Source organism: Rhinatrema bivittatum, unplaced genomic scaffold (assembly GCF_901001135.1).
Source record: "Rhinatrema bivittatum unplaced genomic scaffold, aRhiBiv1.1, whole genome shotgun sequence".
Taxonomy (NCBI): domain Eukaryota; kingdom Metazoa; phylum Chordata; class Amphibia; order Gymnophiona; family Rhinatrematidae; genus Rhinatrema; species Rhinatrema bivittatum.
In genome coordinates, this window is record NW_021820761.1 from 46,437 (window position 1) to 60,271 (window position 13,835).

General features: G+C 42.5%; 1 protein-coding gene across 1 annotated transcript in view; it reads left to right on the forward strand.

Annotated features, from left to right (window-relative positions):
* Positions 1-13,835, forward strand: part of LOC115082090 (myosin-10-like) — a gene marked incomplete at its 5' end in the record, with an annotated part of 159,599 nt that overhangs the window by 43,541 nt on the left and 102,223 nt on the right. The window contains 3 exon segments of the mRNA XM_029586357.1: positions 1,009-1,221; positions 2,852-2,996; positions 11,503-11,709. Coding sequence (XP_029442217.1) covers positions 1,009-1,221; positions 2,852-2,996; positions 11,503-11,709 — 565 coding nt within the window.

A 13,835-nucleotide genomic window follows, 5' to 3' on the forward strand; every position in this document is an offset into this window, starting at 1 on the left:
TTGTTTGGTTTTTTTTTTATATTCGCTCCATAAGACGCACATACATTTTCCCCCCACCTTTGGGGGAAAAAAAGTGCGTCTTATGGAGCGAAAAATACGGTATATCTTTAAATATTTCAACTGTTGGATGTAAAATTAGCTTTTTTTCTGATTTACTGATTGCACCTGTTTAAGATTTTATAGTTATTGTATTAGAGCCATAATTTATTCATTTTAAAAAATCTTGCCATCTCCTATTGCTTTACTTCCTGTGTAACCTGCCCTACTGCTTTACCTGTGCTAAGGTAATGGGTTTATTTTAGCTCTTTAAAGGGAAAATAACTGTCCAGCTGTAGAGAAAGACATTAGATTGTAGCACCAGCAAGATTATTAGCAGGATGTAGTAGGTAACAGAAATTAAAAGCAATAGGAATAAGGTCAAAATTCAGCACTGTAATAATACCTACATTTGGCTGAATGTGAAAGGTGTAATAGTGTTTTCTTTATGAAAAGAGATTTTCTGTAGTTAATTGTAATAACATAAAACTTGTCAAACGTATAACAAGAAAGCTATCTATAGTTTTGTTCAACAAAAAAACCCTCCAGAGCTGCCACAGAGGAAGTAGTATCACAGTTCTCAAGGATGCAGCGAGGACAACTTGTAGAACTGAATGGTAAAGGGATGCAGCTTATCTGACCTTCATAAATTGGAAAAAAGTACTCTCAAAGCATATTGTTTCAATCCAAATGGCATTATGAAAAACGTGAACAAAAATCTAGTGTTTCAGGGTCATTCTTTCTCAAGATATAGAGAGAGGTTGAAAAACTCTCAGTATCAAACATTTTGAATCCATTTTAAGGATTAAAATTAATCTTGCAGGGCAAATGTGCTATTTCTGCTGTTGGTGCGGTCACAGAACACTGTAGAATAAGAATTTTTTTCCAGTAAACTGATCACTTTTCTATCCTGTCATATAGTCCTCTAAAGCACCAATTGGTTTTTTAAAAATATATCTATTGTGTCAACAGAGGAGATGAGGAAACTGTACAAAAGAATAATGCTCTTAAACTTGTTCGAGAGCTGCAAGCCCAAATTGCAGAACTGCAAGAGGACCTGGAATCTGAGAAGGCCTCACGCAATAAAGCTGAGAAGCAGAAGAGGGACCTAAGTGAGGAGTTGGAGGCATTGAAGACAGAACTAGAAGACACCTTGGATACCACTGCAGCTCAGCAGGAATTGAGGTATAGTTTTGAAGGGTAAAAATTTATCATATGAGGCAAGAGGACAATGGAAATGCATCTTCTGAAAATCCTCATATTTGTGATAATTTAACATACTTATTAGCCCATATGGAAATCTGATGGGTTAGCAATGCACACACAAGTTGCAGGTTGCTTTGAACACATTGACCTTGTGTTTGAGGGAAGTTCTGTGTGTTTTTAAAGCAGTATGGGACAGTCTGAATCTTGAGTAGCAACATCTTGCTGTATTATGAAGGTTACAGGTGCTAGAGAAGAGCTGTGTTGTGAGTAGCCAAGAGGAGAAGGCATATGTATGAAGCCAGGATCATCTAGTGCAGGGTTCTACAAACTACAGCCCACAGAGCTAGTATTTCCAGCCCACCATACCTTTTCTTCCTGTGGCCAGATCCAGCCTGTGCAGGAAGGGTTCCCCCTTTTACCCCACCCCTTTCCCCCACATGCACCTTGGTGGCAGAAAGACTGACAGGGTTTCCCAGGCCCCAGCATGAAGATCTGCTGGTGAGGAGGCTAGCCCCCCCCCCCCCCCCCCCAGTAGAAGAAGAGCTGGTGGATCTATGCTAATGAAGAACTGCTGGCAGGGAGTCCAGGCACCATCAGTTGAAAATTGAAATGCACGTGAGGGATAGGAGAGCGATAGAAGGGGTGCACCCTCTCAACCATCCCTTCATGTCAGGGGGTTGGGTTCCCACGGACATGGCAGGGTTGCCAACATCCCAGAAATCTAGAAATGTCAGTTTGCCACACTCTGGCAACCCTGTCCCCCACCTTCCCAGCATTTCAGGTTATCAAACTGTCCAGATAAGCTTCCCACAGCCTCCTCAGAGATTTGAAGGGCCTTATGTGGCCCTTCTGTTGTCAAGATTGGGGATCCCCAATTGATGAGTCATCCTACTCTACTTAAGGTATAAGATGTGCTGCAGCAAATTTTAATGGAATGCCCTCTTCTTGTGTTGAACATTTTTCTTAATGATCCTTTGTTTTTTTAATTGCAGCTAAATATAACTTTATGTAGAAATTCTAATCTGGTAATTTGTGTACATAGTTCTTTTTAAAGGATACATTTTGAATGCTACTAATAAAGGAAGGAGACCTGATAAATTTATAGTTGTAGACTCTGATGCAAGCAGAGTTCATAAGTTATCATGGCACAGAGGGGGAGATTATTTAAGAACTTAAGAAATTGCCATGCTGGGTTAGACCAAGGGTCCATCAAGCCCAGCATCCTGTTTCCAACAGAGGCCAAACCAGGTCACAAGAACCTGGCAAGTACCCAAACACCAAGAAGATCCCATGCTACTGATGCAATTAATAGCAGTGGCTATTCCCTAAGTAAACTTGATTAATAGCAATTAATGGACTTCTCCTGCAAGAACTTATCCAAACCTTTTTTGAACTCAGCTACACTAACTACGTCCTCTGGCAACAAATTCCAGAGCTTAATTGTGCGTTGAGTGAAAAAGAACTTTCTCCAATTAGTCTTAAATGTGCTACTTGCTAATTTCATGGAATGCCCCCTGGTCCTTCTATTATCTGAAAGTGTAAATAACCGATTCACATCTACTCATTCTCATGTTTCTCAAAATTAAGATTGCCAGTTGGGTTTCTCTAGAACAAAGCGTGAACAGGAAGTGGCCGAGTTGAAGAAAACAATCGAAGAAGAAGCCAAGAATCACGAAGCCCAAATCCAGGAAATGAGGCAGCGACAGGCGAGTGCTTTGGAGGAGCTGTCTGAACAACTTGAGCAAGCTAAACGGGTAAGTGGTAGATAAGAGGCAGAGTTAGATATGAACTTGTCCTTTTCCTCATATGACACGTAACCTGATACCTAGATATCCTTTGTTTTACGTGCCAATTTCCAGCCAGGAGTCAAAGAAATAGTAATTCAAAATATCAAAACATATTACTAGATATTACTAAATATTAAGGACATCACATTCAAAGTGGGTTCAGCGCTCGATAGCCAGATTAGTATGTTGATTTCTAGGACAAGCAGGATGGTAATTCTCACAGATGGGTAATATCAGATGGAGCCCAGCACGGAAGACTTTTGTCAAAGTTTCTAGAACTTTGACAAGGCATACTGAGCATGCCCAGCATGTCACTATCCTCGCATCCACGCAAGGTCCCCCTTCAGTCTCTTTTTTGGGGTTTTTTTCCTCCCCCACGGTGTTAGTTGCCTCACGGTTTGGAGCTCTGCTCTTAATAAAAACTTTTTCTTCAAAATGTTCCCGTTTTTCAACGTCTGGTCGCCCTTCTTTGGTCTGTGTACCATCTATAGCAGAATAAGACCTGTGACAGTCATGCAAAGTGAAAATAACATTATCAATCAGCTCAAAAAAACAGAAAAGGTTCCTAGGAAGTGCAACATAGCAAAGGAGAAAAATTGGAAAGCTTTGACTATAAATGCTCGCAGTTTGGGCAATAAAATCCCAGACCTTAATGGTGGAGGCAGACTTGGACGTTGTTGCTGTCACTGAGACATGGTTCACGGATTCTCATGACTGGGATACGGCCATACCGGGCTATAACTTGTTAAGGAATGACAGAAAGGACAAAAAAGGGGGAGGAGTTGTGTTTTATGTAAAAGATAATATCCAAGCAACTGAACTGCAAGGAAAGTGGGGTAGAGAAGAAGCATTATGGGCCGTCCTAAAAAAAAAAAAAGATGGCGGTACAATCATTTTTATTGGAGTGGTGTACAGGCCTCTGACTCAAATGGATGAACTAGACAGAGATCTGATCAAAGACATAAAGGTGGGAAAGAAAGGGGAAGTGTTGATTGGTGACTTTAATCTGCCGGTCGTGGACTGGACAATCCCTTCTGCAGAATCTAACAGAAGTAGAAAGATAGTGGATGCCCTGCAAGGGGCTATGTTCAAACAAATGGTAATGGAATCCATGAGGGAGGGAGTTTTACTTGACCTAGTGCTCACTAATGGGGATAATGTCTCTAATGTCCAGGTGGGTGCCCACCTCAGCACCACTGTTCATCAAACAATATGGTTTGATATTGCAAATAGGATCAGGAGAAGTGACACACAGACCTGAGTTTTGAACTTCAAAAAAACAGACTTTATCGAAATGGGGAAATATCTGGAGGCTGAACTTGAAGAATGGGAGAAAATGGGAGAGGTCGAACAGTGGGCCAAATTAAAAGGAGCAATTACAAAAGCAACAAATCTGTATGTTAGAAAAGTAAGAGAAATAATCCAATCTGGTTCACAAAGGAGATGGCTGATGTAATAGCAAAAAAAAGCAGCTTTTAAGAAATATAAAGAATCCCAAAAAGTGGAACACAGGGAGGATTATCTGGTGAAACTGAGGGAGATGAAAAAAGTAATCAAGAAAGCAAAAAGGCAGAGGAAAGGATTACCAAGGAGAGAAAGCGAGGTGAGAAAACATTTTTCAGATATATCAGAGAAAGGTACATAGTGGTATAGTGAAATTGAAAGGGGATAAGGATCAATGGGTGGAGAGAGATGATGAATTAGCAGAAATGTTAAACAAATACTTCAGTTCAGTGTTCACTAAAGAAGACTCTGGAGAAGGACCATCACTTGTTATCAAGACTGTAGGAGGGGGTGGAGTAGACGAAACTCCATTTACGGAAGATAATGTATGGAAAGAGCTAAGAAAACTGAAAGTGGACAAAGCCATGGGGCCTGATGAGGTTCACCCCAGAATACTGAGGGAACTCAGAGATGTGCTGGCGGGTCCACTGTGTGACCTGTTCAATAGATCTCTGGAAAAGGGTGTAGTGCCTAGTGACTGGAGAAGAGCGGTTGTGGCCCCACTTCACAAGAGTGGGAGCAGAAAAGAGGCTGGAAACTACAGGCTGGTTAGCATCTCCTGGCTGGTGGGAGAAATTAATGGAGGCTCTGCTGAAGGAAAGGATAGTGAACTATCTACAGTCCAGTGGGTTGCTCGATCAGAAGCAGCATGGATTCACCAGGGGAAGGTCCTGTCAGACGAAACTAATTGATTTCTTTGATGGTGTGACTAGAGAACTGGATCAGGGAAGAGCGCTCGATGTAACTTACTTGGATTTTAGTAAAGCTTTTGATATGGTCCCACACAGAAGACTCATCAACAAAATGAGAAGCTTGGGAGTCAGTTCCAAGGTATGGCATGGATTTACATACTGGTTGATGGATAGAAGACAATGGGTGATGGTAAATGGAACCTACTCTGAAGAGAGAATGGTGTTAAATGGAGTGCCACAGGGATCAGTGTTGGGACCTGTTCTGTTCAACATCTTCATGAGCGACATTGCGGAAGGGATAGAAGGTAAAGTTTGTCTGTTTGCGGATGATGCTAAAATCTGCAACAGAGTGGACACGCGGAAGGAGTACAGAGAATGAGACTGGATTTAAGGAAGCTGGAAGAGTGGTCGAAGATATGGCAGCTGGGATTCAATGCCAAGAAATGCAGAGTCATGCATCTGGGGTGAGGTAATCTGAAAGAACTATATGCATTGGGGGGTGCAGAGCTGATGTGCACAGAGCAGGAGCGAGACCTTGAGGTGATAGTGTGTAACTATCTGAAGTCAATGAAGCAGTGTGACACTGTTAGCCAAAGCCAGAAGAATGCTGGGCTGCATAGAAAGAGGAAAATCTAGTAAGAAAAGGGAAGTGATAATCCCTTTGTACAGGTCCTTGGTGAGGGCTCACCTGGAGTACTGTGTTCAGTTCTGGAGACTGTATCTCAAAGGAGACAGAGACAGGATGGAGGCAGTCCAGAGAAGGGCGACCAAAATGGTGGGTGGTCTCCATCAAATGACTTATGAGGAGAGGTTGAAGAACCTGAATATGTATACTCTGGAGGAGAGGAGGAGCAGGGGTGATACGATACAGACCTTCAGATACTTGAAAGGTTTTAATGATCCATGGTCATCAACAAACCTTTTCCATTGGAAACAACTTAGTAGAACTAGGGGTCATGATTTGAAACTCCAGGGAGGAAGACTTAGAACCAATGTCAGGAAATATTTCTTCACTGAGAGGGTGGTGGATGCCTGGAATGCCCTTCCGGAGGAAGTGGTGAAGACTAAAACTGTGAAGGATTTCAAAGGGGCATGGGATAAACACTGTGGATCCCTAAAAGGCTAGAGGATGGGAATAAATAACCAGCATGGAGCAGCAGTTCCTACCCTTAGGAGAAACATGGGGGTAACCTGCATGGAGCGGCAGTTACTACCTTGGGAAGCTTGCTGGGCAGACTGGATGGATCATTTTGGTCTTTTTCTGCTGTCATTACTATGTTACTATATAGCGTGGCAGGTTTATTTTTACCTTCTTTGCAGTCAATTCCCAGCATGTCTCTCCTCGGTGGCCACCGGCCATCAGCCACTTGTCAGCTGTTTTTCATGGCGGTGTCCAGTTTTTGACGGTGCCCACAGTGCCTATGGACCATGTTTATTACTGATCCACATGAGGTTTGCATCCTCTGCCTGGGGGCTTCGTATAACATCTGAGGGTCTCAGCTGTGTGATCCAAGGGCTGTCATGCTCAGCTGGATAAGATGGAGAAACTATTTGGTTCCAAAAAGTCTACTCCATCCACGCCGGCATCAGAAACGTGATGAACCACTTGATATCCTGTCCCTATCCACACCCTTGGCGGGTTTGTCCAGGGAAAGAGGGACCAGTGATAGCCATCCCCGCTGTTGACTCTCTCGAAGACGACAGGATCTTCAGCTTGCTCGGCCCAATCTTTCTCCAGCGCCGAGGATCGCAAGAAGTCCCACAAGCATAGGCACCAGTCACCATCTGCACACTGCTCCGAAACCAGTGCCGCACAAGTGCCTGCCGGGCCACTACCAAAGCAACCCCGTAGTGAGGAGGCCTCCTCTGACATGCCCAGGAGTCCCAGGTGTTCCCCACAGATATCTGTGCCAGGCACCAAACCTCCTCGGGGCTCTGAGGAGTCTTCAGTGATGCCTCATCCTCCTCCATCAGTCCTAGCTTCACAGGACTTCCAGGATAGCTTGGCAAGTTGCCTGATCAGCCCTGCATGGGAGAGAATTTCTTCGGAGACAAGGTCAGGGATGCAGTAGCCCATTTGAAGGACCACCTTGAGACCCTTCAACAGTTATTGGCTAGTGCTTCTGATCCTCCATCAGGAAGCCCTTGCGACAAAGCTCAAGGAAATCCTTCTATCGCTCAAGGAAATATAACCCTCCCACCTCCTGGACATGTACACCCTGTGCTGTTTCCAGGGGTCGTTCTTGTCAACAACATGCCCCCAGACCTCAGCCAGCCCCCCAGCAGAGCCCCACCATACCCTCAGCATCCTGCCCTCCAGTTGGAGGCAAGCTACTTTGCTTCGGCCACCACTGGCCACTCGTTACATTGGACCGGTGGGTTCTCACAATCATCCGCCAGGGGTATCTGCTGAATTCAGGGACGTCCCTGCGGACTTTACCCCATGTTCATTGTGGGGTTTGTCCGCTCCACAGGAAATACTTTTGACAGAGCTCTCCGCCCTTGTAAAGGCAGGAGCAGCAGAATATGTTCCCCTCTGCAACAGGGCCAAAGGTTCTATTCGAGATATTTCCTGATACCAAAGAGAACTCGGGGCCTATGCCCCATTCTCGACCTCAGAGCCTTGAACAAATTCCTTCAGAAAGAAAAGTTCAAAATAGTCTCTCTGGACACCCTGATTCCACTCCTCAGAAGAGGAGACTGGCTCTGCTCCCTCGACCTGAAGGATGCCTATACCCAAATTGCGATCTCAAGTCACAGGAAGTATCTTCACTTTATGGTTGGAGATGCTCACTACCCGTATCGAGTACTGCCGTTTGGCCTGGCCTCAGCCCCTCTGGTCTTCACCAAGTGCCTAGCAGCTCTGTGTGTGTGCGGGGGGGGGGGGGGGGGGAGGGGTACATGTGTTCCCCTATTTGGATGACGGGCTGGTAGCTTCTACCAGGAAATCTTATCGACTTAAGTATAGGAGATTTTTCATCTGATGTGAGGTTCATGGCTTAGATCCATTCACCTGCCCCACTCCAAAGTTGCTGGACTATTTGTGGCACCTTTCCAAGGCTGGGCTGAAAACCACCTCTGTCAGGGCTCACTTAAGTGCCTTCCATGCTTACCATCAGGGCATTGCCAGCATGCCCATCTCTTTACAGCTCATAGTGGGACACTTTATGTGGGGCCTGCTGCAACTGAGCCCACACCCACCCAGCCTCCTGTTGTGTCCTGAGACCTCAAAGTTGTATTAGTGCAGCTCATGTGAGATCCTTTCGAGCCTATGCGCTCCTGTGACCTGAGGTTCCTCACTTGGAAGTTCCTCTTCCTGGTGACTGTCACTTCAGCTCGCAGGGTTAGTGAGCTTCGAGGCCTTGGTTACATATCTACTCTACACAAAATTTTCTCGGGGAAAAGAGGTCCTGCAGACACATCCCAAGTTCCTGCCTAAGGTGGTGACTGGTTTTCACCTCAGTCTATCATTCTACCCACCTTTTTTCTGAGGCCCCATTCTCACCAGGGCAAAAGGGCTCTGGTGAGAATGGATTGCAAGAGAGCCTTAGCTTTCTATCTAGAACACACAGCAAGTCATAGGCAATGCACTCAACTCTTCATATCTTTTGACAAAAATAGATTAGGTGTTGCGATGGGCAAGCAAACTCTGTCCAATTGGCTAGCAGATTCTGTCGTCTCCTGCTTTGCACAAGAGGGCCTTCAGCTTGGAGGCCGGGTTAAGGCTCGCTCTGTGAGAGCTATGGTGCTGTCTGTAGCCCACATGCGGGCTGTTCCTGTCACCAAAATCTGCAGGGCTGCGACATGGAGTTCTCTTCACACGTTCACAGTCCATTACTGCTTGGACAAGGATGGTCGGCAAGACAGCTTCAGCCAATTCATCCTTTGCAACCTCTTCCAGGCTTAAACCCAACTCTCCTTACCCTAGGGCCCGTTGTTAAGGTTCAGGCTGAATGAGCACTGCAGTTATTTTTGTGCCCATTTTCACCTGGTCCAGTGCCCATTGGTCATGGTTGTTGCCGGGAGCAGCCTGTAGCTTGGTATTCACCCATCTGTGAAGACTACCATCCTGCTTGTCCTAGGAGAAAGCAGAGTTGCTTACCTGTAACAGATGTTCTCCTAGGACAGCAGGATGATCCCTGGGATCCAGTCTCACTGAAATACTTTAAACTTTGTGAAGATGACATAGTGCCAGTACTGACCAAAATAGTAAATCTTTCACTCACTGAGGGATTGGTACCTGCCCCCTTAAAATGTGCAATCATGAAACCAATTTTAAAGCAGAATAGCACAAATCCTTCTGATTTTAATCATCTTAGCCCCATTTCAAATCTCCCTTTCTTGGCAAAAATGCTTGAAAAAGTTGTTCAAAAACAATTAACTGATCATTTAGAAAAATATAATGTATTATACCCAACACAACTTGGTTTTAGAAAGTATTTTAGCACTGAATCTTTGCTTTTAGCATTATCCGATACGGTTTTATGAGGTTTTGATAATAGTGATTTGTTTATTCTTGTTCTTTTAGATTTAAAAGCTGCCTTTGATGCAGTTGATTTTCAAATTTTACTTCAAAGACTGTGAGAAATTGGTATAAATGGAAGTGTATATGGGTGGTTTAAATCATTTCTCTCAGATCTTATCAAGTTCAATTACAGAACTGCTTTTCTAACAAAATACATATCGAATTGGGTTCGTCAAGGGTCTGCATTATCGGCAACCCTTTTTAATATTTACTTTTTGCCGCTTTGTAAATTGTCAGGACTTGGACTTATCTATTACATCTATGCAGATGATGATCAACTTCTAATCCCCATTAAAAATACCCTGGAGGATACTTTAAAGGAACTTGAAATTTATTTAAATGCCATTAGACAACTTTTATCTCACATGAAACTAATCTTAAACAATCAAAAAACAGAATTAATTATGTTAAGGAGAAAATCCATTTTTAATATAACCTTCCATTTTAATACCAATTTTATGCAGATTGACTCTTCAAGTCATGTACAGGAGCTTGGTATTTTAATCGATCCTGATTTTAAATTGAATATATACAAAACGAAAAACAAGAGATGGTTATTTTAAGTTACAAATTTTAAAGCAGCTTAAACCTCTGTTAGATTTTAATGATTTTAGAACTGTTTTACAATCTTTGCTTTTTTCTACACTTGACTATTGTAATACTCTATTTCTTGGAATTCCCGAGTCTCATCTTAGACCATTGCAATTGCTCCAGATTGCAGCTGCTAGAGTATTATGTGGAGGAAACAAATTTGATCACATTACCCCAACCCTCATTGAATTACATTGGTTACTGATTAAGCAAAGAATTGAGTATAAGTTGCTTTGCATCTTATTTAAGTCTATAAACAACAAACAAACTGCCTAAATTCTCTTACGCCTTCATACCCCACAAAGGAACCTTCATTCTGCAAATAAATGTTTATCAATACCATCAATTAAAACAGCACATTTATCAGAGGTTAGAGAACGGGCTATCTCGGTTGCAGGCCCCAAACTATGGAACTCGTTACCTGAAGAACTCAGATTACAAAAGGATTTGAAAATCTTTAATTAAAAAAAAAAAACCAAACTGAAACCGTTATTTAGAAATGCCTATGAACTGGCGGCAGAGCAATATGTTTCTGCGAACCTTTACTGGCTGTTCTTGTGTTTTAAATTTATAACATCTGGCTTTACCTATTTTATTTTATCTTTATTTTGTTCTTATTTCATTTTATTTTTTTAATATTCTAATGTTTTAAGTTTTTTGTACTTTATTTTATTATGTTGCAAATAATTTCTTATTTCTTGACTGTTTTTATATAATTTCAAGTTTTTGATGTATTATATATATTTTTTTTTATATGACTAAGTGTACACTGTTGAGATTGTTCCAGATTGATGATAAATAAAGTATTTTCTTTTATTCCTTTATGATTTTGGTTTTCTAAAAGTTGGCCGTATTAAGAAGAACTTCAGTTTGGTAAGAAAAGCATAAATTGAGATTTAATTTGTTAGCTTTTTTTGATTTATTCAGGGTTCATTGACTTTTTGTGAAACCACCTAGGAGTGAATCAGAACAAGGGGTTCCATAATGGTCATGATTCTATATTTCAAATAGTTGAAATCACATAATTGTTCAGCCTGGTCTGTAAAGCACTTCAGATAGTGGCGCAAGATAACAGAAAATAAATTCCTAACCACGGTAGGCAACATGGACCTGCAAGAAAATAAGGTACAAGGTGTAGTGAAATGTGCTTACTTTTTAACAGTTCAAAGTAAATCTTGAGAAAAACAAGCAGTGCTTGGAGACGGACAATAAGGAGCTGGCCACAGAGGTGAAATCCTTGCAGCAGGTGAAAGCAGAGTCAGAGCACAAGAGAAAAAAACTGGATGTTCAGGTACAGGAGCTTCACAACAAGTGCACAGAAGGAGAGAGACAGCGGACAGAGATGGCAGAAAAAGCAAGCAAACTGCAGGTAGGGTATTTCTCCTCTGCTACACTCTCAACAGGCATGTTAACTGTTAGAATAGAGAGCTCATCATGCAGTTTCTCTAGGCTGTTTCCTTCAAGAGTATATATAATTTATATTGGACCATCATATTCCTTTGGTTAAGATCCAAATGTGGGGTGTGAGCTATGAGCTAAGGATTGTCTGTTTTTCTGCCTTTTGGTTGAGGCTAAGAACCAGTACAATAGTGGAGGACAAAGGACTTAACATCTCACCACCTTGACTCTATTGGGGATATTTATTACACTGCCAAAACAGAAGGATTAAAACACATGTTTAGGGACCTTCCTTATCCGTTTTTATTTTCTTTTCCTCAGGAATCTTTAGTGTTACATCAAGAATAAAAATATTTACACAGAAAAATTACATCATTTTTTCCACTGATTTCTCCCAATTTTATTATAATAAACACTGATACATTTTTGGGGAAAAGAATAAAAATTGAAAATATAAGTCCTTACACAAACTTTAAAAAATCACTGTTAGAGACAGTCACATGTCTGTAGTTCTGCAGACACCTGTTCTATGTTTTGAACTGGTAAATACAGATGACTTTTTAAAATGTTTTTATATTGGCAGACAGTTTTTGGGATGGGTATTTAAGGATGGTATCTCATGCATCTATCTTTGGAATCTGTGTAAACACACAATATTTATGTCAGTTGCTTATTTCCACTCCCCCATGAAATACTTTAGAAATTATACACTTTGGATGATCTCATTCAGTGGATTTTTTCAGCATATATCCCATTAGCAATAAGTAGACCCACTGTCCAAAATTGGTTAAAACTGAGAGAACTGATAACATGTAGTTTCTATGACCCATACTAGCCATTTTGACCTAGCATATAATCTTCCACCACTCCCCCCAGAGAGGGAATACCTGTTGAGCCTGTAACATACATACAGATATATATGTACATAGATATATATGTGTGTGTATATATATAATATGCTTAACTGAACAAAATGTGCATATTTCTGAGAATGTTTCTATCCTGTGGATATGTATATCTAAAAATTGTTTAAATACTACCTGTACGTACCCAGATCAGTCCAGACTCCTGGGTTTTGCCTCCCTCCCAGCAGATGGAGACAAAGAAAATGTTACTGATACTTAACCATGTGTGCCACCTGCAGTTCCTCAGTATTTCTCTGTCTCCAGCAGATGGTATACTGTGCAAAAGCTGCAGTTCTGTAGTCTGGACAATTTTTTTTTTCCTTCCTCCCAGGGTTTTTTTGGATCTTGGTGGATCCTTCCCTGTCTGGTTGAGGTGGACAAGCTAGGGTTTGGTGACGCTTCATTACGCTCGCTCCTTGCACCCGTGGGGTGTAAATCTGGTGGTCAAGATCCCTCCCCTTCACGAAGCCACTTAAGCAGCTGCAGGCTTGGGGTAACAATTTTTATTCTGAGGGACACTAATTTTGGTGGTTCTGTTTTTGGCTCTATTTTCCAGCCTTAGAGGAGTTTTTTCAATAAAGTAAAAAAAAAAAAGTCTGCAGCATCACAGGTCTGCTGTGCGGACAACTTTCTCCTCTTCTATCTGATGGCTGGGCTGTTTTGCTGGGGTTATTAGAGCCCATTTGTCTCCTGCTTTGAGGTGGGTTACCTGCCTTTGTGATGGGCTAGGGGTTGGCATGCCGTGCATGTGGCTCTGCATATTCATATCTTAATAGGTGCAGTTTGTCCTCCGGCTGTTTGGCAGGCGGAGAGGGCTTGTCAGACAACCGTGTGGGAGCAAAAAATGCACAGAGGGCTCCCGCTTCTGTTTCGGCAGCACTGCTGGACTGGCGCAAGGGGGGAGAACCCCTTCTTGCTCAATGTGGAAATGGACGCCATTTTGGATTCTTTTTCTGCTGTTCCCACGTCAGGGGGAGGAGGTGGATGTCCCTCTGCAATTGTTGCCAGCATGTTCAGGCTCTATGGATGATCAGGGAGCCTCAGAGGAGGAAAGTTTTTCCATTGCTGCCCGGTCCTGGTTCCTCTGCTGCTGGAGTAGGGAAGTCTAAGCTGTTTTCAGCTGACTTTGTATTGCTGCTGCATGAGGCTTATTTAGCCAAGCAGCAGGCAGCATTTTCTCATCCAGATTCCC